This window comes from Coregonus lavaretus, assembly GCF_964263955.1.
Source record: "Coregonus lavaretus genome assembly, chromosome: 17".
Lineage (NCBI taxonomy): Eukaryota > Metazoa > Chordata > Actinopteri > Salmoniformes > Salmonidae > Coregonus > Coregonus lavaretus.
In genome coordinates, this window is record NC_140004.1 from 24149989 (window position 1) to 24175583 (window position 25595).

Sequence of the window (25595 nt, forward strand, 5' to 3'; positions counted from 1 at the left end):
CAGAGAAGCAGAAACGAGAGACATAATTCCTCACCCAGCTGCAGTGCTCCCTTGATCTGGTCCAGACCAGACTTCCTCTCTGCCTCGTTGCGGAAGCGTCGGCGGATGGTGGGGAACACCTTGGTCTCCCAGGCCTTCACCAGCAGGGCATAGTGGTCCTCCTGGGTGGGGGGAAACAGTACATTCATGCCAACAGTGGAAAAAACAGGATACCAAAAAGTTAATGTGTTATTTGAAGGCTCTTCTCAGAACCATAAGCAAGATCTTCAACTCACCCTGTGGACATCGTCATCATCTTCGTCATCACTTTCATCGTCAGCGATAAGCGGGGGGTGTGCTTCAGGCCCTGAGGTGACCAGGTTCTCGTAGCTCAGCTCTACCTTGTAGAGGCACGACGAGTCACTGTTGTACTCTGTCCCGACAGGGGAGGACAAACAACAAAGCAGTTCTTACAAACGCTACCAACTAGGAGACACTTATACACAGACCAGACAGTGAGGAGGGTGAGGGTTAGCACTGTGGTGGCAAGGTGGGGTTGACCAAACAGCAAACATGACAGAGGACTGAAATCACACCAGGTTAAAGGTCCAATGCAGCTATTTCAATATCAAATAATTTCTGGGAAACATTTGTAAGTACCTTACTGTGATTGTTTTCAATTAACATTTTAAAAAAGAGACAGAAATTGCTTCTTAGCAATCAAGCAATTTCTCAAGGAATAATTTAGCTAGGACTGTCTGGGAGTGGTCTGTGTGAGGAGGGGAAACGTTCTTATTGGTGATGTCACCAGGAGAGCCAAATCACCATCCCACCAAAACAGTCAAATTCATTTTCAAACATCTCTTACACTAAAAGGGCATTATCATCATTTACACAATTTTACAGTATTATTCCAACCTCATAGTGTGGTAATATATATAAAACACAGGAAAATCATGTTTTTGACAGCACTGGGCCTTTAAGTAAAACAATATACTTTATGTTAAGTGACCAGATGGGACCACTGTCCAGAACATCATGCAATCAGACAATGGCACACCAAACCAAATCAAAGGTTTTAACTGAGACACATGCATTTCGTGCAAGGGGAAGGGGGAAGGTGATAGGAACATACGTTGCTGGGCAACTGCTACCGCAGCGATCCGACAGGGGGGTCCGTGGGACCCAGAGTCAGATGCCACACTAGCACCCGCATCATTGTCGCTGTCGGATGCCATGGCGAAGGGGAGGGCCTCGAAGTTAGCACTGATTTCCTCTGCCAGGTCGACACAGAAGTCTGCAGCATTGCGGTGTGCTTGGCCCTCTGCGTACGCAAATGCCCGGCAACCAAAGTTGGCACGAATCTTTGTGTTCTAAACAAAATGCAAAACACACCATGATGACACACAGCAGCTGAATCAATTAGGCTTTATTTAGTTTAACTTTTTATCTTGTTTTACATGTCCAGGCATAAAGACCCACCTTCTTCTGAATGTGCACCAGAGGCCACATGCCCCCTGCTACGTCCTCCAGGAAGGGGCTGAGGCGCTGGCCACAGTAGGTGAAGTAGACCCGCCCTTTAGGGGCCTGGCCAGGGGGTGGAGGGGTGCCCTCGGAGCGCTCCCAGCCAATGCCCGCCACATCCCCTGTAAGCAGGAAGAGAATGGTCACCATCCAAGATACAGTACATGTTGTTCAAAATCAGATGTTTCACCAAAATGTGATAAATATGCGATACACATTGGTTCCATAAGCAAAAAAGTCAAATGAATGATGGAAAAATAGGAGGTAGGTGATATTATGAAACTAGATGAGAGGATTGTTTCCCATCTCACCAGGAAGTAGGGCCACGTCCAGCCTCACACTCTTCCACTGCAGCAGACTGGAGCCATTATAGTGTACCGCCCTACCATTACTGAAGGGGAGAAACACAGAGACAGAGGGGGAGGATGAAAAAGAAAGGAGAGAAAGGTCAGCACTCAGTCATAGACAGGGCAGTGGGAAACCTCACAGAGATTACATATGTAAAATAGGAGCACATACTTGTGAAAGAGGCAGGTGCCAACAGGGTTGGTCCATGCTCCGTCTCTCTTCTCCGCCTCTGTGGCAAAGCCAAAAGACGCAATAGGGCCGCTGTCGTCTTCCGAGTCTCCATAGGAGACAATCTCTATTTCCCAGTAAAAGGAAGGAGCCTACAGGAAAAAGAGGGAGAGGAAGATGAATTAGTCAGCCTGCTTCATAACCATGCAAAACTGAATTATCATTCATATAAAACCTAGCATGTGCCATTCCCAAGACATCCAGTAAATGCAGGGGTGCCCACCTGAACAGGTACAGGTGAGGTGGCATAGATGAAGGTTCCCCTGGGCAGGCCTCCTCCAGCACTGGGGTCGGCCAGGAAGGTGACGGAGGTGAGGCGGGATGAGAACATGCAGGCACGCACTGGAGGGAACACTCTGGATGGACTCCATGTAATCTCCTTGGGCTAGGGAGAGGTATGGAGCGGAGCAGAGAGCATAAGGAAGCCCCTCAAACTGAATCCCTTCATCCCTCAAAAATTCCTAGTATGGTTTTATGTCAGTTATTAGATCAGTAGACCTCAGTAGATCAATGAGTAGAGAGGCTTCAGTGACACCCACCTGGCACTTGTCTGTCTGGAGGGGAGGGGGTGGCGGTCGAGCGCAGTCTCGGTACAGCATCCTCACTCGCTCACACTGTGCCTCGACCATGCCCAGACGCTCCCCTGCACAACACAGCAGAATCAATACTATGGTCATATAGGAAAATATGGCCGGTAAAAGTACAGTCAGGCTGCATTGCAGAAGTTGTGTGTCATCATTGAGCACTATGCTACTGGGTGAGAGTGGGCGGTCACTCACCAGGACTGCACTCCTGGGCCACTAGGTTAAGCACCTCCACAGCAGCAGGACACTGCTGGATGAACTCTTCACAGAATGAGCTGTCCTCCAGGAGCTGGGCCATCACCAGACATGCCCTGGGAGCCAAACACAAATTTAAACCTCCATACTAAGCAAAACAAATATATGACGTACAGGTGCAGAGAGACACTTGGCGGAGCAGCAAAACTTCTTGACTGAGGTAATGTCCTCATTAGTGATTTACCTGGTCCTGATTTCAGCCAGCAGGCGGACAGCGGCCATGACAGGACTAGAGCCATCTCCTGAGGCGGGGAGGGAGGTGTGGATGGACAGACTGCCCTCCTGTGGCAGGAGCATGGAATGTACCGCCTGCACCACCTTCTCTGTGATGGACAGCTTGTAGAGGGGCAGCGCCTGGGAGAGAGAGGGGAAGGGGAGAGGGACAGGGATGAGAAGAGCACATTAAATGAGTCTACCATCATACATTAAAGCCTTATGTGCACTTGCATCATTTCCAGTCGAGTTACATGCGTTAGTCGCGTGCATTAGTCGCGTGTGACTTCTCTAACCTGCCGTCCTTACCTCAGAGCGGGGAGTGCAGAGGCGGGAGATGGGCACCGTCAGGATGTCGGAGGACTTGCAGGCCTTCCTGTACTCGCAGGAAGGGAACTTAACCGTGGCCAGGCCCTCCTGCTCGTTGATGGACATGACCAGGCCCACGCTGCCCAGCACTCCTTTCCCCACCACCTGGGGGAGCAGATGGACCATGAAGAGAAACATTCACTGACAGACCATTCACTGCTATAGGTCTTTCTGCCCACAGCACTGTTGGCCTGGTATAGTGTTGTTGGTAGCCAGCATGTGAATTTCACCAGAAACAGGTACAACAACTTATATTGCTAAGTCTTCTAATGGATCTATCAATTTATTCTCCTAACCCACCTGGACCTCTGAGCCGATCTTGATGGTCTCCTTAAAGCCTCCGAGGGCGCAGAGTGCCGCCACAGCCTGCCTGCCAATGGCCTGGAGTTTAGCCAGCTTCCTGCTGCTACTGCTTCCGTTCTCCAGGATGCTCTCAGCATACTTCCCCAGCTGAGGGATGAACATCAGCGCTCTAGACAGCACCTGGCACAGTCATCAGCAGCGTTAAGTCCATGTGTTATAACTATGACCTTAATATACAGTATATTCTTAGAATGACATGGAACTGGCATGGTGCTTTACCTTCTCTGCAGTGCTGGTCCAGATCTGGGCGGTGTTGGATTCGGGTGCTGTGAGCAGGCTGTGCAGCAGGGCAATAACCTCAGCAGCCATACTGTTGGCCACATGGCCACTGATGAAGGGCCTGATTGGGTCGGACCTGAACAGTGGAGGGAGAGAGAGGAGACTGGTCAGAACCACTCTCCCCAGTGGTTAACTAAAACTAGTACAGCAGATTCAATTCCGATAGTATTGATTTATTTAATTTTTTCCCCACCTCCACACATTTGGGGGACTAAACTATATTTTATTATTAAAAGGTTTCTTTATTATAAAAAATACTTTGACATTTTTGGGGGGGTATTTCTTTCCTAGGCTTTTTTGTAGTACCCTTCAAATCTCCCCCAGAACACCTCACCCTCTTCAGCCCACTACCTCGGTGTGGTAGACACACACAAGTGGACAAACAAGCAATTACCCTAACAAACTACAAAGAACATAAACATGAATTACATACAAAAAACAATATCACAATAAATACAACTAAACAAACAAATGAACCAACAACTGGAATTGCCATACAACTGGCGATCAAGGAGCACCTTTCCTTTGTCTATGAAATAAAATCAGGCCCCACGACCTCCCACTTTCTTTTGCAATCAATCATTCTAGTGTATAATAGTGTTTGACAGTTATTTTTAAAGAATCCAATACGTTTTTAAAATGAAAAACTTCCCCAGCTGAATCAAGAGATTGTATATCGTGTTGCATCTGTCCCTTAAGTCACCCAATATAACTGTTTATGAAGATGTCACAAAAACATGTAAAACAGGGAGTAACCACTCTTGTACTTTTGCACAAAAGTGAGCAACTATGGGTCAATACCAGAAGATGTGTAACAAAATCAACTTCAACTGAAACATTCGGATAGTGGAGTCTAATTATGTTTTATAAATCAAACCAAAAGCCTGTTTCCTAGGGATAGGAGTATCAAAATTATACGTCTTTATGAATTTTATCTGTAGTTAACCATCTGTGAGATTTAATATGTCTACAAACAGTTTCTCTTTTCTTTCCCTGAACTTTATCTTCCATTCTGTTGGTATTACTGCCAGTAACTGATTTTAATTATGATTTGTACATACAGCGCGTTCGAAAAGTATTCAGACCCCTTCCCTTTTTCCACATTTTGTTACGTTAGAGCCTTATTCTAAAATGGATTAAATCAATCTTCACACAATACCCCATAATGACAAAGCGGAAGCAGGTTTTTAGAAACAAAACAGAAATACCTTATTTACATAAGTATTCAGACCCTTTGCTATGAGTCTCAAAATTGAGCTCAGGTGCATCCTGTTTCCATTGATCATCCTTGAGATGTTTCTACAACTTGATTGGAGTCCACTTGTGGTAAATTATATTGATTGGACATGATTTGGAAAGGCACACACCTGTCTTTATAAAGTCCCACAGTTGACAGTGCATGTCAGAGCATAAGCCATGAGGTCGAAGGAATTGTCTGTAGAGCTCCGAGACTGGATTGACACAGATCTGGGGAAGGGTACCAAAACATTTCTGCAGCATTGAAGGTCCCCAAGAACACCGTGGCCTCCATCATTCTTAAATGGAAGAAGTTTGGAACCACCAAGACTCTTCCTAGAGCTGGCCACCCGGCCAAACTGAGCAATCGGGGGAGAAGGGCCTTGGTCAGGGAGGTGACCAAGAACCCGATGGTCACTCTGACAGAGCTCCAGAGTTCCTCTGTGGAGATGGGAGAAACTTCCAGAAGGACAACCATCTCTGCAGCACGCCACCAATCAGGCCTTTATGGTAAAGTGGTCAGACGGAAGCCACTCCTCAGTAAAAGGACTCTCAGACCTAAAGGACTCTCAGACCATGAGAAACAAGATCCTCTGGTCTGAAGAAACCAATATTGAACTATTTGGCCTGAATGCCAAGCATCACATCTGGAGGAAACCTGGCACCATCCCTACGGTGAAGAACGGTGGTGGAAGCATCATGCTGTGGGGATGTTTTTCAGGGGCAGGGACTGGAAGACTAGTCAGGATCGAGGGAAAGATTAACAGAACAAAGTACTGAGAGATCCTTGATGAAAACCTGCTCCAGAGCGCTCAGGACCTCAGACTGGGGCAAAGGTTCACCTTCCAACAGGACAACGACCCTAAGCACACAGCCAAGACAACGCAGGAGGGGCTTCGGGACAAGTCTCTGAATGTCCTTGAGTGGCTCAGCCAGAGCCCAGAATTGAACCCTATCTAACATCTCAGGAGAGACCTGAAAATAGCTGTGCAGTGACGCTCCCCATCCAACCTGAAAGAGCTTGAGAGGATCTGCAGAGAAGAATGGGAGAAACTCCCCAAATACAGGTGTGCCAAGCTTGTAGCGTCATACCCAAGAATACTCGAGGCTGTAAATGTTGCCAAAGGTTCTTCAACAAAGTACTGAGTAAAGGGTCTGAAAACCTGTTTTTGCTTTGTCATTATGGGGTATTGTGTGTAGATTGATGAGGGAAAAAAACAATTTAATCAATTTTAGAATAAGGCTGTAACGTAACAAAATGTGGAAAAAGTAAAGCGGTCTGAATACTTTCTGAATGCACTGAGTATACCAAACATTAGGAACACCTTCCTACTATTGAGTTGCACTATTCTAAGTGCTAAACATTTTGATAGAATACGGGTGTCACAGCACAATAAAGTGAGCAGTCTCCAGTTTTTTTTTGGCCATTTGCCTCCTGCTCCAATAGTAATGTAATCAGGCACTGTCATTGGGTTGTTGTTAGTTCACCCTGTTCGAATGAAAAACCAGGCGAGCAAAGGTTCTTTGATTTCTGTAAAAAATACCCTGTACACGTCCATTGGTATACCATCAAAGCCAGGAGATTTGCCCGTTTGGAAAGAGTTCATTGCCATTAGTAGTTCATCATCAGCGGTCAACCCCTCATAGGATGCTTTTTGTATTTATGTTAAGTGGATATCATCATAGTCTTCAGTGAAGATGACATTACAGTCAAGTTCTGATAACGGGTTTGGATTCTCCTTGAAAGAAAACAATTCTAATGAAATATTGTCCTTGCACCTGTAATATCTGGTGGGGTAATAATAAATTAAGCCCTTCAGAGGAAAGCAGTTTTGTGACAGTTTTCTTATGTTCTACTAGTGGAGCAGTTTTGTGACCGTTTGTAATTCCACTAGTATTACTGTTATGAAAAATGCATAATCTAACGTTTGCACAGCTCGAGTGTCAGACTGACCTGGCCAGTTCAGAGTTCCTGTCCCGACACACAGCGGTCTGAGCGGTCTTCTTCTTGTCCCCCGTGGTGACTCCTCCAGCGGCCTCCTGGGCCAGAGCCTCCACAGGCGGGCCCACGCTCACTATCAGCCCAGACTGGGACCACTTATTGGCCTTCCTCAGGGCGGCTGCAGCCTCCTCTGTGATTACCTCACAGCTCCCACTCTGGTGGGGTGAAGAAGGACAGAGAGAGAAGGAGCAGATCAGCCAGGAATAATGGTATGATTAATGAACATGCCTTCACAAGTTTTAATTCTTCACTATTCTTTCACTTAGTCACACCCAAATGACATATGCAGCCACATTAAACAGGCCTTACCTTGGTCATATCTCTGTCCATCTTCACCACCTTCTCCATGTTGGCTCCAGTTCCAAGGCGGAATGGCCGGCCCTCTGAACTGCTGCTGGCCACCAGAAAGAAGATGTCAGGGAAACTGCATGGATGGTTTGGCACACAAAAGGTGTCAGGAGATATTATGATGAGTCTTACCTGAGCAGTGGCTGGAGCACCTCATGAGAGGACTGGTCCTCCCTCTTGTGGATAAAGATGGACAATTTGCCATCCACAGCCTCGCTCTCCTCCCCAGCGTCCTTATCAGACTTCAGGGTTCCCTTGGGGCTGGAGCGGCTCAGGCTGGTGTCTGGCTCTGAGGAGCTGGGGGACAGCAGGGTCTGGCAGCCTGGTGAGGGACATGGTGTTAGAAAGAGCACTGAGACCAGAGATCTCCTGACCAACATGTCGAGACCAAAGGGTCCTACCTGGTACTACGTAGTCAGCCAGCTTGGCCAGCAGCAGGGCAGCGATGCGCGAGGCGGGGTCGGTGGCGTCCTGCTGCTCAGCATCCAGGGTGTTGATGGAGTAGCTCCAGGAGGGTAGTGCCACGTTACCACAGTCCTCCACACTCATCAGGGGCAGGGCAGCACGGCACAGCTGCAGGATGATCAGCACCAGCTTGGGAGACGGCCGCTGGTCCAGCAGCAGGGACAGGAGTTTGGACACACAGGCTGGCTGGCTCAGGATGGCCTTCCCTATGTGGCTCCTGGAGAAGCAACAGACAATCAGGAAGAATTAGAAGACAACACCCTAACAGTAATTTCTAAAACACAGTACACAAAATAACATCGAGCCCTCATGTTGATCGGAGTTTGTTTAAGGTGTTGTCCTGTTGTCTGGTGGTGTTTACCTGGACAGGTCGTTGAGCAGGCTGAGGACATCCTGCAGGGCGTCGTTCCCTGCTGCCTGGTTACCACAGCACTCTGTGGCTCTGGCCAGGTGGTTGGTCAGCAGGCTGGACACCTGCCGGGCCAGACCTGAATGCACCGCATCTGTTGAACCACCTTTAGAGAGGGGTAGAGGGATTTCTGTAGTAGCTAGAATCACCACACACTGATTGTTACTGTAGAAAAACACTGATGTGAGGTTGCATCTTAAAGTCTGATTATCTATATGCAAAGATCCTCAAAGATGAAGTCATACTTATGTTTTTGAACATAAGCTATTTTAAGTCTACCCATCTTTCCTCTGGTTTCTGAATTATTCGCCTAACTCAACTTTTGCCAAGCTTGCCTAACTTTTACCTGCAACTATTCTTCTGCATCTTGTCCTCACTTTGGTAGTAGACCCTAAAGACATTAAGACAGTCTTTCAAACTTTCCTCTTTAGCTAAAGGCTCAGTGCAGTATCAAGACATTGGAAACATCTGACTAAAATGTACTTATACAGTATGTTCTGCTTGAGCGCAGGAAGATCTCTTAATTTTTTAGAGTGAGCTACCTGCTTCACATGCTGATAAGTTCCTACCCTCCCAAAAAAAACAATATTGCATACCTTCCACCTTCTCCCACTCGATGCAGCGGTTGGCAAGCACCTGGAAGGCAGCCCAGGCCATGGTGGCCACCTTCTGCTTCTTGGTCTGCTTCTCATTGGAGCTGCAGTCCCTCTGGCCACTCAGGCTGCACAGGCGGTCCATCAGCTGGACCAGACCACTGCGCACCAGGCACTGCTCCTCACTCCTACAGGAACACAGGGCCAGACGGGTGGGGGTTTATAGGATGGCAATTCTTGGAAGTGAGGCATTTTTGGGTGCCAAGAGAATGAGGTGAGTTGTTTGTTACAAAAGCAGTTACAAAGCAGTTTTCCAAGAGTAACATGAGGATTTCAGAAGATAGAGAATAATTGTCTTGCCTGGTATAGGGGATGGTGCAGAGCATGCCGATACTGTTAGCACAAGCAATGGGGTAGCGGGCACATAGTGACACTACAGACGTCATGGTCTCCCCAAAGGCCTCCTGCACCTGCTCCACCATTCCCCCACATGTCAGCTCTTCGATCCTGCAGAGGACACACACAGATACACATACATTTATAAAACAGAATTTTCTTTCAGAATGTTATATTCATGGTAGGTTTGTGTGTGAGTGTGTCTGTGTCCATCCCTTACCTTGGCCCTCCCTGCAGCACCATGGTAACAGGGCCCACCAGGTGAGTGACCCCGCCCACCCTGACTGCAGCGGTGAGCAGCTCCCTCATGTGAACCAAGGCCTGCTTCCTCGTGCTGCCCCGCCTCCACCGTGTCTGAGCTGCAGATAGGAAACTGCTGCTGGACACCTGGAGGAGGCAGAATTAGGGTAAAATATGGGTAGACTCATCTTCTCTAATCATTTTGCACCAAAAACAATTCCAGTGTGTATGTGCAGTGACTTTGTGGAAGAGGGCTGGACTTACAGACTGGTTGGGCGTGGTCCCTATGAAGGCAAAGAGCTGTCCCAGCAGCACACTGTACGTTGGCTTGTCCCGGCTGTCCTCCATGGCTAGAGACTGCAGCAGTGTGAAGGAGCTGCTGCGGTGACTGGTGGGGTGGTGTCGCCTCCTACAGTAGGGGAGGACAACAAACTGGAGAGGTGAGTACTCTCTCCATTCATCATCAACTTAGTGTAGTTACACTTGTAATCCACTTTCTCTGTATCATCAAAAATGTCAGTGTACAATGAACCTTTGGCTGCTGTGTGTGAACTCCAGGTCCTGGTTGGCAATCATCTCCAGGTCGGAGGGTGCAGACACGCTGCGCAGGAAGACTGGCTGCTTCACCCCGGGGACCACCGTCTTAGTGTCTGACACAGACTTACAGGCTGCAACAACAACAAAAATAGTATCGGTTACCTCTATTTCATCATACTACATGCAGGCAGTCAAGGTAAATCAGGGGAGGGCTATAGAGGAGCAGGTGTAAGCTAGGGAAGTGTAGTAGGCTGGGGAGGTGCAGGCTGGGGTTGTGTAGTAGGCTGGGGAGATGTAATGTAGGAAGGTGTAAGCTGAGTTGTACCTGGTGTGCCAGAAGGCGTGGTGGTCAGGCTCCTGCAGTGAGGAGCGATGGTGACGTGGAGCAGCAGCTCTGTGCGGTTCATTAGGCTCTTCACCAGGGCTTTGGTTTTGGCCAGCGGCACAGCACCTTTCAAGTGGATGGAGTTCACCTCCTGGAAGAACTTCTCCCTGTGGACAAATTCAGATCACAAACCAGAAGACAACACGAAGGAAAATGTATCAACTAAGCAGTGTAGATGTTACCTCAGCAGACATCTGTATTATCAATTCGCTCTTCTCCAATGTCTTACCTCAGTGTGAGGACAACGTTTTCCAAATCACTGCAGTCCAGTGGGACCTCCTTTAGTGAACACAGCAATTCTAGTTCCTTCATTTTGTTCTGGGGAAACAAAAACGAATTATGTGAGCTGAACAGTGTACAATTTTAAGAGACTCTGTGGAGAATTAGCAGTAGAGGGATGTGTACCTCAAAGAAGTGGTAGTCATGGAAGAAAGGAGCATTGTTCTCCAGCTTTCCCTGCTGAGCTTCCTCCACCTCGTTCTGCCACTTCTGTTCCAGCTCTGCTACACTCTGGGGGGGGGGGGGGGCAACAGACCAAGTTATACACGCATACACAGACTTGGAGAGGGAAAAGCCGACTTGTGCCACCTGTGTACCTGCAGCTGGCGCTCCATGGAGTTGATCTTCTTGAAGGTCTCGGCCATGATCTTACAGAGCAGGTCATACTCCTCAGCGTGCTCCTCACGGTACTGGAAGTTGACGAGTGACTGGAGAGCATCCACCAGTGTCAGGTGCTTTATCACACACGACACTATGACTTCCTCCATAACGTCTGGCCTGATGACCTCCCTGACAGGCAAGTCAGAGAGAAAGGGGGAGAAAAGGATCAACAGTAATGACTGGTTAAAATGGAATTAGGATGGCAGTTGTGCAAGCCTGTCGTATATATAATAATAATATAATATGCCATTTAGCAGACGCTTTTATCCAAAGCGACTTACAGTCATGTGTGCATACATTTTTACGTATGGGTGGTCCCGGGGATCGAACCCACTACCCTGGCGTTACAAGCGACATGCTCTACCAGCTGAGCTACAGAGGACCACATATATCGTCACCCCTTCTTACTTGATGCTGGGACGGAACTGTGGCCGCGCCCTGCCGGACACCTCTCGTAGCCGGCCCATGATTCCTGGAGGCAGGCGGATACGGGGCAGGTCAAAGTAGGCCCCAGGCATGAGGCCCGGTGGAGGGATGAGGACGTTAGAAGGGTAGGTGAACTCCTGGTCCTCCTCAATGGTGAGGGGTAAGGGCGAGGGGCTGGGGGTGAGGGCTGGAGAGAGGGCACCATTAGCCTCCACCTGCCATTGGCACCTGAAGGAAATACAAAGCAGTTAGTCTCTGCTGTGTCACCCGTGTTATTTTACTCTTATTACGTTGATTATAGCCCTATATGACTGTACTGCTACATTGCAGTGTATTTGTGCCATCTATAGTGTGTGCTCTGTATCATTCTCCATTTATGCTGTGTCACCTTTGGAGCAGCTTGGAGCAGAGTAGGTCATGGCAGGCGTCCTCCTCTCGTGTTACTTCAGGTCCGTTGTAAAGGATGCGGAGCATGGAGCAGGCTAGTACAGACAGACCCAACGCCAGGTCTGCCAGGAAGGGGAGACCCCCAGAGACATCCTCTGATGACTCCTGGAGTGGGAAAACAGAAACTGTTCAATGTAACAATATAACAACGTCTGGGTGTGTATGTCCAACATGACAGCAACATGCCAGAACTCATGCTGTATTTACAACATTGTGTCAGTGATCCAACTCCACAGCTGTACCTGGGCTCGGACAGTGCAGGAGAACCCCCACATGGCTTTGTCTGGGGTGTTGTGCTCGCGCCCACTCCTCATCTCAAAGGAGAACGTCACTGTGTCCCCCTCCACCTTGACCAGGTCTTTGGGCCAACCTGTCCCCAGGACACTGCGACTGCCATAACCCAGAGTGTTGCCTCCATACTCAGTCACCTTGCGACTGTTTGTGTTGGGCCCGGCATACATCACCAACTGGAACACAGCAGAGAAAATATCAAGAAAATACTCTTCCTCATAGAGCTTTGCAATACAAAATCAAATCCAATTTTATTTGTCACATGTGCCGAATACAACAGGTGTAGACCTTACCGTGAAATGCTTACTTACAAGCCCTTAACCAACAATGCAGTTCAAGAAAGAGTTAATACTATGTTATGCCATAGCTTTAACAAGGAAATGTGATGTGGGGTGTAGAGGTGCAGGGATTGGTCACCTTGTCGTAGTCGTACTGTGAGGAGCAGCGGGAGTCGAAGCGCAGGTAGAGGCAGCGTGCTCCTGGAATGTGTACCGTCTCTTTGAACTTATAGTTGTCTCGCACCGGGTGGACCGTCTCCACCGTCTTCCCAGCAGCCCATGGGGCAGGGATCTTCAGGCCTGTTAGGAAGCCTGGCTCCTCCCGCTCATCTAGGATTCTAAAGCTGAAGTAGGACAGACCGTCATCGGGGACAGAGGAAGAGTCATCGGGGACAGAGGAACAGTCGTCAGGGACAGAGATACACAAACACACTTGGAAAACAAGGCTTCTGGTCCTGATAAACTTGGCCAACAAAGAGGAAAGTGAGTGCACTTACCTGTCATCAGCAGCAGCAGCAGCAGGCGTCTTTTGGCCCAGCGGCCCTCCTACCAGTGGAGTGCTGTCAGTGAAGAGAGGAGACTGGGTCTTCAGCAGCAGAGCAGTCTGGGAAATGACCAGGAGAAACCCATATAAATATACACTACAAACGTTTTAGACCACCTACTCATTCAAGGGTTTTTCTTTATTTTTACTATTTTCTACATTGTAGAATAATAGTGAAGACATCAAAACTATGAAATAACACATATAGAATCAAATAGTAACCAGAAAAGTGTTAAACATATCAACATATATTTTATATTTGAGATTCTTCAAATAGCCACCCTTTGCCTTGATGACAGCTTTGCACACTCTTGGCATTCTCTCAACCAGCTTCATGAGGTAGTCATCTGGAATGCATTTCAATTAACAGGTGTGCCTTCTTAAAAGTTAATTTGTGGAATTTCTTTCCTTCTTAATGCGTTTGAGCCAATCAGTTGTATTGTGACAAGGTTGGGGGGTATACAGAAGATAGCCCTATTTGGTAAAAGACCAAGTCCATATTATGGCAAGAACAGCTCAAATAAGCAAAGAGAAACGACAGTCCATCATTACTTTAAGACATGAAGGTCAGTCAATACTGAACATTTTAAGAACTTTGACAGTTTCTTCAAGTGCAGTCGCAAAAACCATCAAGCGCTATGATGAAACTGGCTCTCATGAGGACCGCCACAGGAATGGAAGACCCAGAGTTACCTCCACTGCAGAGGATAAGTTCATTAGAGTTACCAGCCTCAGAAATTGCAGCCCAAATAAATGCTTCACAGAGTTCAATTAACAGACACATCTCAACATCAACTGTTCAGAGGAGACCGTGTGAATCAGGCCTTCATTGTCGAATTGCTGCAAAGAAACCACTACTAAAGGACACCAATAAGAAAAAGAGACTTGCTTGGGCCAAGAAACACGAGTAATGGACATTAGACCGGTGGAAATGTGTCCTTTGGTCTAGAGTCCAAATTGGAGAATTTTGGTTCCAACCGCTGTGTCTTTGTGAGACGCAGTGTGGGTGAACGGATGATCTCCGCATGTATATTTCCCTCAGTAAAGCATGGAGGAGGAGGTGTTATTGTGTGGGGGTGCTTTGCTGGTGACACTGTCTGTGATTTATTTAGAATTCAAGGCACACTTAACCAGTATGGCTACCACAGCATTCTGCAGCGATACGCCATCCCATCTGGTTTGGGTTTAGTGGGACTATCATTTGTTTTTCAACAGGACAATGACCCAACACACCTCCAGGCTGTGTAAGGGCTATTTTACCAAGAAGGTACATTGAGATGGTTTGGGATGAGACGGACCGCAGAGTGAAAGAAAAGCAGCCAACATGTGCTCAACATATGTGGGAACTCCTTCAAGACTGTTGGAAAAGCATTCCAGGTGAAGCTGGCGTGCAAGTGTGCAAAGCTGTCATCAAGGCACATGGTGGCTATTTGAAGAATCTCAAATATAAAATATATTTGTTTAACACTTTTTTGGTTACTACACGATTCCATATGTGTTATTTCATAGTTTTGTTGTCTTCACAATTATTCTACAATGTAGAAAATAGTAAAAATAAAGAAAAACCCTTGAATGAGTAGGTGTTCTAAAACTTTGACCGGTAGTGTATACTTATTCTCCTTCCCAATTATCATCAACCTTCATTTAACAATCACCATATGTCTACCCATATTCCAACACAGAAACTAGAGATGACAGCCACAAGTTCTAAACCAGATAAGAAATATCTGCATTGAGGTGAGACTGGTCACTGTTTGTTTGAGCGCCCCCACCTGGCTGGTGTAGAGGACTAGCTGCACTAGTTGGGGCATGAGGGCGTCGGCGAGTGCGAGTGTCTGCAGGTTGGGGTGCATCAGAGAGGTGAGCAGAACCGGCAGCAGGTGCCCCAGCATTGTAGCCTTGGTAATCTGCTCCAAGCCCTTCAGCCTGCGGCCCAGGAGGAGAGAGGAAGAGGAGAGAGGGGGAGGAGGAGAGAGGAAGAGGAGGAAAGAGGATGAGAGAGAAAAGTGGGATGAGAGGTATGTAGAAGAAGAGGCAGATAGAAAGGGAAATGCAAACAAAGGAACTACACAGGCAACAGGTTGAGGGCTAGGGGTAGGCAGACAACGGGTAAAATGACAGGTAGATAGGTAACAGGTAGACGGGTAACAGGTAAAGCAGAGAGGTGGGGGGAGATGGTCACCTGGTCTCTCGGTCGGTGATGTCACTGTTGATGAGGGCGGTAGTCACCTGCTGCATGGTCTCCAGCACCTCATCACACCCCACCAGGATCTTGGTGGCCAGCGACAGGATGCTGGTCTGCAGCTCCTGGAAACCACACACAGAAAAGGCAACGCTTCCGTAACAGTGCCTACTTGCTTCCAACAGGAAAAACAACCACATATACTCTAACAAAATGTACACTCGCAGCTCTACTATGTGCCTGTGGGTAAGAAAACAAACACCCATAGATAAAAGCACTATCTGAGCAAAAAGGACTTACTGTTGAATATGCTAAATGGGGTGGCTATGCTGTGTCATGATTTAACATTTCCTCGCTCAGAGAGAGGGAGAGCGAGAGAAAGGTAGAGAAGAGAGGGGTGGACATATTGACTCCACATGGACAGACAGCAGTAGGGGTATTTAAAGGGGGTGTTTACCTGTACCTTCATTGTTTCCCCTTGTAGGGAGTTGTCACTGTCGTCGTTGTCGTCGGGGCGGATTAGAATGGTGTTGCTAAGCAGGTGGTTCTGAACAGCCATGAGGTAGCGCAGGCTTGATGAGGCCACCTGGTAGAGGGGAAGGAGGGAAGGGGACTACAAGTCAGTATACAAGAGCTAACACACAATCTACTGTTGATTAGACAACAGACGGTCTGACCAGACAAAGCCCAGCTGATCCTTGGTGTAGTTGAGCAGCGACAGAGACACATACTGGCACAGTGGAGAGAAGCTTCTGGAAGTCGTCCCTAGCGACAGTCTGACATTTGGTGATAAGGCAGCAGGATTCACGGACAACGGTCTTCAGGATACAGTGCAGGAGTTCATCACCGAGTCTGAAGGGGAAACACAGGAGAGAGATGTTCAGAATGATTCAGCTGAACAACCCTCTTATACAGAGAGACAGTGTCATATTGCATTATTATTAATGGGATAGAACATTTTATGGCATCAGGTTACTCAGTGAAACCCTTTAGCTCTGGTTAGGGGAGGAATTGGGAGTTATTTTTCTAGCAGGAATACAAGAAATTGCAAAGTGTTGAGCAAATCTCTGCAATAGCTGTGCTCTACCTGTAGAGGTCATCTTCGTCACTCCCAAAGCGATTTTTCTGCAGCTGGTCAGCCAGGTTGGTGAGGATGACATCACGGAGCTGAGACAGACCACTGTTCCTCTCACCTAAAGATCACACAGATGCATACACACAGACCACATTCAGCAACTCCATTGTACCAGATACAAGCACTATACGAAAATTATTAGTATGTGTTAAGAGTGTGCATAAAACCCAATGAGTAGGTTGCAACTATCACCTTCTGTCAGGACCAGCTTCAGCAGGTTGTTAAGTTCAGACTCCCCCTGATACAAGGTATTCAAACCCGAGCTACAGAGAGGGAGAGATAGACAGAGACGAGACCGTAGATGTCAATCAAGGGACTGATAGTTGTCTCAAAGTTCATGTCTTTATGTGTGTCCTGTGTTTACGGTTATGGCTTTGTGCTGTACTGAGTTGTGTTTACCTGATAGCCAGGCACACTTCTGCCTGGATCTCTGCTCCGATCTGATCCACAGGCGCCATGAGCAGCTGCCACAGGAGCAGACCTGAACGCTGCACGCTCTCCCTGTTCTTCGCCGACTGAGGGTTGAAGAACCTGAACACCACCTGAACAACAAACACCAATGTGTAAATATGAGTGATTTAGACGTCAGTTGGGCTACAGGTAGCATCACAGTAGCAGGCTGGATCTCCAGCTCCACCGTACCTGGAACACCACCAGGATGCAGTGGATGATGCAGGTGTCCCCATTGACCATGGCTTTCTCCATGATGTCACAGATGCTGCTGAAGTGGCGAGCATCGATAGGGTGCTGCTTGCCCAGGAGGGTGCCCAGGGGCAGGCTGCTGCTGGCTGCCAGCAGGTTGAGCTGGTGGATGCACATGGCGCCCACATGGTGAAGCAGCTGGTTGATCACCTCACCGGTGGCCACAGTCTCCTCTGCAGCAGGGAGAGAGGAAGGGAGGGTAGTAACTATTAACTGCCTGATCTGACATGAATGGAGAAGCTGGTTCAGACACTATTTAGCCTATGATTCTGCAGCACATCACTTGAGGTCAATGTTGATTGGTAAACAGGAGTAGGGCTGTTTTGGTTACCTTTGGGTTCTTTGATGACATGGCTGACGCCAAGCCTATGGCACACGTGATGGAAGGCCTGGTTGCCAGGGTTACACCACTGGTCCATGTAGTCACTGGAGCAGGTCCAGATCAAGTTGTTGAGGGCGTCATAGCAGGCTCCTACAAGCACATAGGAAATGGTGCAGGGGTTACAACACAAATAAGTGCTGCACTTATCTATACATTTCAGTTCACACTGAAAAAAATAATTCCTGAACAGGAGCTTACCTAACCCTGACACCTGGGCACCCCTGCCCAGAGAACTGCCAGGGGCATCAATGAGGTCTGCCCGGCTGCTGAACTGACCATCAGCTAGGTTAAACACCAGACTGGAGGAGAGGACTGGTCAGAGAAAGAGAGGAAAGCAGTCAACAAATATACCACTGACAGTAGAGAGAAAAGAGACTTGCTTAAAACACAACAGAGATTCCCAGTGAAGATGAAAATGTCTGATCTTACTCTTCAGGGAGGACAGGCCGCTGGTGCCTCCAAACAGGGAGCGTGTGGTAGAGCTGCCAGACACGCCGGGCGGAGACGCCAGCATCACCAGAGAGGTCCCACACACATACATGGGCGTCTTCCTCAGAGTCTTCAGAGGGAGGCCACAGCTAGTGTTCACTGCTATGGAAGAGGAGCAAAGACCTGCTTCAACACACAACATAAATATACAGGCCTACGGACGTGAAGTGTGAATCGCAGAATGTGCAATGTGATGAGGATAATGGATTCAATCATAATTTTCACTGCCTGGTTATTACACATTTAACTGAGTGTGAAACAATATTTATCTAAATAGTGTGAGCGTATTATGAGTACTGAGTGTGTGTATTACCGGACTGCTCCTCCTTGACAGTGTTGGAGATGGCAGAGCCGGTGAGAGCGGCCAGCGTGGCGGAGTGGGAGGCGCGGAAGCGCGACATGCGGCTCAGCAGCAGCTCGTTCAGACACTTGGAAGACTCGCCCTCCTTCCGTGTCAGGATCACCCTCTCCTGAAGGACGTCTGCCACACACAACCCTGTCTCCGTCTGCAACGGGGGGAGGAGGGAGAGAGGGGTGAGAGATGGGAACGAGAGAAGAGCTTTGCTGAGCATTGTTGAGAGGCTAGGGGAAGCATGCTCACTCACCGACAGCTGAAAGACATCCATGAAGACGGAGTGGCCTTTCTGGGTCTTCTCGTTAAGGCTGGCGGGAGACCACACCCAGTACAGGTAGGTTCCATCTGAACACAGGTGAAGCGTTGTCACGCTGCTGCCCACAGGGAAGTGGTGGGCTGGCATTGGCACGATCTGGCACACCTGAGACGGGTAGAAAGAGCACAGTCAGTATTTTAGTGGAGATACAGTATTAGATCACCCACTGTGTAATTGAGTCATGTCATGAAGCCTGTTGCTAGATGCCAGCTGGCGTACCTGAAGGGTGAAGAGGTCGATGACCTGGCACAGCTGATGGGGCTTGAAATCAAAGGAGGCTGGGCGGTGGAGAAGGCGGCCACTACTGAACACCACCCAGCCCGGCTCCAACTCCTCATTCCGACAGTACACAAACCCCCTGCACAAACAAAACCAGACTCTCCATTTCCTATGACATTTTGCTCAGAAAGTGAAATAAGTCAGAGGAGGAATACAGTAGGGCAGAAGAAGGGACAGGAGTTGTCCCTGTGGCTCCGGGATGCTGACCTTCTAGGCAGAGTTGCAAAGAAACAGACATATCTCAGACTGCCCATCTTAATCTTTAATTTTTATTGGCCAGTCTGAGATATGTATTTTTCTTTGCAACTCTGCCTAGAAGGTCAGCATCCCGGAGTTGCCTCTTCACTGTTGACATTGAGACGGGTGTTTTGCGGGTACTATTTAATGAAGCTGCCAGTTGATGACCTGTGAGGCGCCTGTTTCTCAAACTAGACACTAATGTATTTGTCCTCTTGCTCAGTTGTGCACCGGGGCCTCCCACTCCTCTTTCGATTCTGGTTAGAGCCAGTTTGCGCTGTTCTGTGAAGGGAGTAGTACACAGCGTTGTACGAGATCTTCAGTTTCTTGGCAATTTCTCGCATGGAATAGCCTTCATTTCTCAGAACAAGAATAGACTGACGAGTTTCAGAAGAAAGTTATTTGTTTCTGGCAATTTTGATTCTGTAATCGAACCCACAATTGCTGATGCTCCAGATACTCAACTAGTCTCAAGAAGGCCAGTTTTATTGCTTCTTTAATCAGCACAACAGTTTTCAGCTGTGCTAACATAATTGCAAAAGGGTTTTCTAATGATCAATTAGCCTTTTAAAATGATAAAGTTGGATTAGCAAACACAACATGCAATTGGAACACAGGACTGATGGTTGCTGATAATGGGCCTCTGTACGCCTATGTAGATATTCCATTAAAAAAATCAGCCGTTTCCAGCTACAATAGCCATTTACAACATTAACAATGTCTACACTGTATTTCTGATCAATTTGCTGTTATTTTAAAATGGACAATTTTTTTTCTAAGTGACCCCAAACTTTTGAACGGTAGTGTACAGTCGTGGTGAAAAGTTTTAAGAATGACACAAATACTAATTTTCACAAAGTCTGCTGCCTCAGTTTTGATGATGGCAATTTGCATATACTCCAGAATGTCATGAAGAGTGATCAGATGAATTGCAATTAATTGCAAAGTCCCTCTTTGCCATGAAAATGAACTTAATCCCCCAAAAAATATTTCCACTGCATTTCATCCCTGCCACAAAAGGACCAGCTGCCATCATGTCAGTGATTCTCTCGTTAACACAGGTGAGAGTGTTGACGAGGACAAGGCTGGAGATCACTCTGTCATGCTGATTGAGTTAGAATAACAGACTGGAAGCTTTAAAAGGAGGGGGGTGCTTGAAATCATTGTTCTTCCTCTGTTAACCATGGTTACCTGCAAGGAAACACGTGCCGTCATCTTTGCTTTGCACAAAAAGGGCTTCACAGGCAAGGATATTGCTGCTAGTAAGATTGCACCTAAATCAACAATTTTTTAGATCATCAAGAACTTCAAGGAGAGAGGTTCAATTGTTGTGAAGAAGGCGTCAGGGCGCCCAAGAAAGTCCAGCAAGCGCCAGGACCGTCTCTTAAAGTTGATTCAGCTGCGGGATCGGGGCACCACCAGTGCAGAGATTGCTCAGGAATGGCAGCAGGCAGGTGTGAGTGCATCTGCATGCACAGTGAGGCGAAGACTTTTGGAGGATGGCCTGGTGCCAAGAAGGGCAGCAAAGAAGCCACTTCTCTCCAGGAAAAACATCAGGGACAGACTGATATTCTGCAAAAGGTACAGGGATTGGACTGCTGAGGACTGGGGTAAAGTCATTTTCTCAGATGAATCCGGAGAAGACAAGGTGAGCGCTACCATCAGTCCTGTGTCATGCCAACAGTAAAGCATCCTGAGACCATTCATGTGTGGGGTTGCTTCTCAGCCAAGGGAGTGGACTCACTCATAGTTTTGCCTAAGAACACAGCCATGAATAAAGAATGGTACCAACACGTCCTCCGAGAGCAACTTCTCCCAACCAGCCAAGAACAGTTTGGTGACGACCAATGCCTTTTCCAGCATAATGGAGCACCTTGCCATAAGGCAAAAGTGATACCTAAGTGGCTCTGGGAACAAAACATCGACATTTTGGGTCCATGGCCAGGAAACTCCCCAGACCTTAATCCCATTGAGAACTTGTGGTCGATCCTCAAGAGGCGGGTGGACAAACAAAAACCCACAACTTCTGACAAACTCCAAGCATTGATTATGCAAGAATGGGCTGCCATCATTCAGGATGTGGCCCAGAAGTTAATTGACAGCATGTCAGGGCGGATTGCAGAGGTCTTGAAAAAGAAAGGGTCAACACTGCAAATATTGACTCTTTGCATAAACTTAATGTAATTGTCAATACAATCCTTTGACACTTATAAAATGCTTGTAATTATACTTCAGTATACCATAGTAACATCTGACAAAAATATCTCATAACACTGAAGCAGCAAACTTTATGAAGACCAATACTTGTGTCATTCTCAAAACCTTTGACCACGACTGTATATACACATTATATATACAGTGAGGGAAAAAAGTATTTGATCCCCTGCTGATTTTGTACGTTTTCCCACTGACAAAGACATGATCAGTCTATAATTTTAATGGTAGGTTTATTTGAACAGTGAGAGACAGAATAACAACAAAAAAATCAGGAAATACGCATGTCAACAAAGTTATAAATTGATTAGCATTTTAATGAGGGAAATAAGTATTTGACCCCTCTGCAAAACATGACTTATTACTTAGTGGTAAAACCCTTTTTGGCAATCAGAGGTCAGACGTTTCATGTAGTTGGCCACAAGGTTTGCACACATCTCAGGAGGGATTTTGTCCCACTCCTCTTTGCAGATCTTCTCCAAGTCATTAAGGTTTCAAGGCTGACGTTTGGCAACTCGAATCTTCAGCTCCCTCCACAGATTTTCTATGGGATAAAGGTCTGGAGACTGGCTAGGCCACTCCAGGACCTTAATGTGCTTCTTCTTGAGCCACTCCTTTGTTGCCTTGGCCGTGTGTTTTGGGTCATTGTCATGCTGGAATACCCATCCACGACCCATTTTCAATGCCCTGGCTGAGGGAAGGAAGTTCTCACCCAAGATTTGACGGTACATGGCCCCGTCCATCGTCCCTTTGATGCGGTGAAGTTGTCCTGTCCCCTTAGCCAAAGAGCTCGATTTTGGTCTCTTCTGACCACAACACTTTCACCCAGTTCCCCTCTGAATCATTCAGATGTTCATTGGCAAACTTCAGACGGGCATGTATATGTGCTTTCTTGAGCAGGGCGACCTTGCGGGCGCTGCAGGATTTCAGTCCTTCACGGCGTAGTGTGTTACCAATTGTTTTCTTGGTGACTATGGTCCCAGCTGCCTTGAGATCATTGACAAGATCCTCCCGTGTAGTTCTGGGCTGATTCCTCACCGTTCTCATGATCATTGCAACTCCACGAGGTGAGATCTTGCATGGAGCCCCAGGCCGAGGGAGATTGACAGTTCTTTTGTGTTTCTTCCATTTGCGAATAATCGCACCAACTGTTGTCAACTTCTCACCAAGCTGCTTGGCGATGGTTTTGTAGCCCATTCCAGCCTTGTGTAGGTCTACAATCTTGTCCCTGACATCCTTGGAGAGCTCTTTGGTCTTGGCCATGGTGGAGAGTTTGGAATCTGATTGATTGATTGCTTTTGTGGACAGGTGTCTTTTATACAGGTAACAAGCTGAGATTAGGAGCACTCCCTTTAAGAGTGTGCTCCTAATCTCAGCTCGTTACCTGTATAAAAGACACCTGGGAGCCAGAAATCTTTCTGATTGAGAGAGGGCCAAATACTTATTTCCCTCATTAAAATGCAAATCAATTTATAACATTTTTGAAATGCGTTTTTCTGGATTTTTTTGTTGTTATTCTGTCTCTCACTGTTCAAATAAACCTACCATTAAAATTATAGACTGATAGTCACTTTGTCAGTGGGCAAACGTGCAAAATCAGCAGGGGATCAAATACTTTTTTCCCCTCACTGTGTGTGTGTATATATATATATATATATATATATATATATATATATATATATATATATATATATATTTAGTCAGCCACCAATTGTGCATGTTCTCCCACTTAAACAGATGAGAGAGGCCTGTAACTTTCATCATAGGTACACGTCAACTATGACAGACAAATTGAGAAAAAGAAATCCAGAAAATCACATTGTAGGATTTTTAATGAATTTATTTGCAAATTATGGTGGAAAATAAGTATTTGGTCACCTACAAACAAGCAAGATTTCTGGCTCTCACAGACCTGTAACTTCTTCTTTAAGAGGCTCCTCTGTCCTCCACTCGTTACCTGTATTAATGGCACCTGTTTGAACTTGTTATCAGTATAAAAGACACCTGTCCACAACCTCAAACAGTCACACTCCAAACTCCACTATGGCCAAGACCAAAGAGCTGTCAAAGGACACCAGAAACAAAAAATTGTAGACCTGCACCAGGCTGGGAAGACTGAATCTGCAATAGGTAAGCAGCTTGGTTTGAAGAAATCAACTGTGGGAGCAATTATTAGGAAATGGAAGACATACAAGACCACTGATAATCTCCCTCGATCTGGGGCTCCACGCAAGATCTCACCCTGTGGGGTCAAAATGATCACAAGAACGGTGAGCAAAAATCCCAGAACCACACGGGGGGACCTAGTGAATGACCTGCAGAGAGCTGGGACCAAAGTAACAAAGCCTACCATCAGTAACACACTACGCCGCCAGGGACTCAAATCCTGCAGTGCCAGACGTGTCCCCCTGCTTAAGCCAGTACATGTCCAGGCCCGTCTGAAGTTTGCTAGAGTGCATTTGGATGATCCAGAAGAGGATTGGGAGAATGTCATATGGTCAGATGAAACCAAAATAGAACTTTTTGGTAAAAACTCAACTCGTCGTGTTTGGAGGACAAAGAATGCTGAGTTGCATCCAAAGAACACCATACCTACTGTGAAGCATGGGGGTGGAAACATCATGCTTTGGGGCTGTTTTTCTGCAAAGGGACCAGGACGACTGATCCGTGTAAAGGAAAGAATGAATGGGGCCATGTATCGTGAGATTTTGAGTGAAAACCTCCTTCCATCAGCAAGGGCATTGAAGATGAAACGTGGCTGGGTCTTTCAGCATGACAATGATCCCAAACACACCGCCCGGGCAATGAAGGAGTGGCTTCGTAAGAAGCATTTCAAGGTCCTGGAGTGGCCTAGCCAGTCTCCAGATCTCAACCCCATAGAAAATCTTTGGAGGGAGTTGAAAGTCCGTGTTGCCCAGCGACAGCCCCAAAACATCACTGCTCTAGAGGAGATATGCATGGAGGAATGGGCCAAAATACCAGCAACAGTGTGTGAAAACCTTGTGAAGACTTACAGAAAACGTTTGACCTGTGTCATTGCCAACAAAGGGTATATAACAAAGTATTGAGAAACTTTTGTTATTGACCAAATACTTATTTTCCACCATAATTTGCAAATAAATTCATTAAAAATCCTACAATGTGATTTTCTGGATTTTTTTTTCTCATTTTGTCTGCCATAGTTGACGTGTACCTATGATGAAAATTACAGGCCTCTCTCATCTTTTTAAGTGGGAGAACTTGCACAATTGGTGGCTGACTAAATACTTTTTTCCCCCACTGTACATTTTACTCTCACGCTGCATTATCACTCTCTCTACATATGTAGTCAGGGGTGCCATGTTACCTCAGTGTCCCGTGCAAACCGGAGCCCAGCTTGCTGATTCCTCTCCCAAAGGAGTTAGTGGTGTAGAGATAGAGCCCGTCTGTGGCCAGGCAGCGCCCCAGGTCTGTGTCTGCAACAGCAGGGAGGGAGGGAGGAAGAGACGGGGTGAGAAACAGCGGAGAGAGAAAAAACGGAAGGGGGGGGGGGCAAAGAAACAGGGAAGGGGGGAAAGAGGGAGGACAGTATAGAGAGCAAGGGACAATAACAGTGGAAGGGGTGAGACGACATGACATAATGTCCATCCATTTGCTTTCTCATATCTTCTCCCCAGTGTGAGGAACCATGGTGCAGACAGCAGGGACAGTCATAGTATAGCCCTAAATGTCCAATTGATAATTTGTGTTTGAATATAATATATAATAATAATAAATAAACTACATGACCAAAAGCTTTTTAATTCTGTAATAATTGTATTTCCTATTACCACGTCATTTACGATTTCTATGCCTTTAGTTTTCCATGTGGGCCAATTTATCGATTAATTCTGAAACGCTATCCAAGGATTGTTCCATAAAGCTGT

The 25595-nt window shown here is 47.0% G+C and overlaps 1 protein-coding gene across 1 annotated transcript in view; it reads right to left on the reverse strand.

Moving 5' to 3' along the window:
- Nucleotides 1-25595, reverse strand: part of LOC311145189 (putative E3 ubiquitin-protein ligase HECTD4) — a 66982-nt gene that overhangs the window by 13973 nt on the left and 27414 nt on the right. The window contains exons 5-51 of the mRNA XM_084181399.1: nucleotides 25037-25145; nucleotides 19180-19318; nucleotides 18895-19065; nucleotides 18603-18795; nucleotides 18230-18391; nucleotides 17999-18112; nucleotides 17750-17890; nucleotides 17359-17591; nucleotides 17116-17258; nucleotides 16909-16979; nucleotides 16669-16774; nucleotides 16313-16433; nucleotides 16039-16167; nucleotides 15582-15706; nucleotides 15172-15325; nucleotides 13353-13459; nucleotides 12995-13199; nucleotides 12529-12753; nucleotides 12228-12391; nucleotides 11822-12067; nucleotides 11350-11542; nucleotides 11159-11263; nucleotides 10983-11071; nucleotides 10694-10860; nucleotides 10364-10499; nucleotides 10096-10240; nucleotides 9812-9978; nucleotides 9556-9702; nucleotides 9199-9383; nucleotides 8555-8708; nucleotides 8130-8410; nucleotides 7861-8050; nucleotides 7690-7771; nucleotides 7333-7535; nucleotides 4083-4218; nucleotides 3801-3983; nucleotides 3441-3605; nucleotides 3103-3272; nucleotides 2859-2974; nucleotides 2619-2722; nucleotides 2303-2464; nucleotides 2023-2171; nucleotides 1815-1894; nucleotides 1462-1625; nucleotides 1115-1352; nucleotides 276-412; nucleotides 35-161 (exon numbers count right to left, since the gene is read on the reverse strand). Coding sequence (XP_084037525.1) covers nucleotides 35-161; nucleotides 276-412; nucleotides 1115-1352; nucleotides 1462-1625; nucleotides 1815-1894; nucleotides 2023-2171; nucleotides 2303-2464; nucleotides 2619-2722; nucleotides 2859-2974; nucleotides 3103-3272; nucleotides 3441-3605; nucleotides 3801-3983; nucleotides 4083-4218; nucleotides 7333-7535; nucleotides 7690-7771; nucleotides 7861-8050; nucleotides 8130-8410; nucleotides 8555-8708; nucleotides 9199-9383; nucleotides 9556-9702; nucleotides 9812-9978; nucleotides 10096-10240; nucleotides 10364-10499; nucleotides 10694-10860; nucleotides 10983-11071; nucleotides 11159-11263; nucleotides 11350-11542; nucleotides 11822-12067; nucleotides 12228-12391; nucleotides 12529-12753; nucleotides 12995-13199; nucleotides 13353-13459; nucleotides 15172-15325; nucleotides 15582-15706; nucleotides 16039-16167; nucleotides 16313-16433; nucleotides 16669-16774; nucleotides 16909-16979; nucleotides 17116-17258; nucleotides 17359-17591; nucleotides 17750-17890; nucleotides 17999-18112; nucleotides 18230-18391; nucleotides 18603-18795; nucleotides 18895-19065; nucleotides 19180-19318; nucleotides 25037-25145 — 7233 coding nt within the window. The remainder of the gene's footprint in view (nucleotides 1-34; nucleotides 162-275; nucleotides 413-1114; nucleotides 1353-1461; nucleotides 1626-1814; nucleotides 1895-2022; nucleotides 2172-2302; nucleotides 2465-2618; nucleotides 2723-2858; nucleotides 2975-3102; nucleotides 3273-3440; nucleotides 3606-3800; nucleotides 3984-4082; nucleotides 4219-7332; nucleotides 7536-7689; nucleotides 7772-7860; nucleotides 8051-8129; nucleotides 8411-8554; nucleotides 8709-9198; nucleotides 9384-9555; nucleotides 9703-9811; nucleotides 9979-10095; nucleotides 10241-10363; nucleotides 10500-10693; nucleotides 10861-10982; nucleotides 11072-11158; nucleotides 11264-11349; nucleotides 11543-11821; nucleotides 12068-12227; nucleotides 12392-12528; nucleotides 12754-12994; nucleotides 13200-13352; nucleotides 13460-15171; nucleotides 15326-15581; nucleotides 15707-16038; nucleotides 16168-16312; nucleotides 16434-16668; nucleotides 16775-16908; nucleotides 16980-17115; nucleotides 17259-17358; nucleotides 17592-17749; nucleotides 17891-17998; nucleotides 18113-18229; nucleotides 18392-18602; nucleotides 18796-18894; nucleotides 19066-19179; nucleotides 19319-25036; nucleotides 25146-25595) is intronic.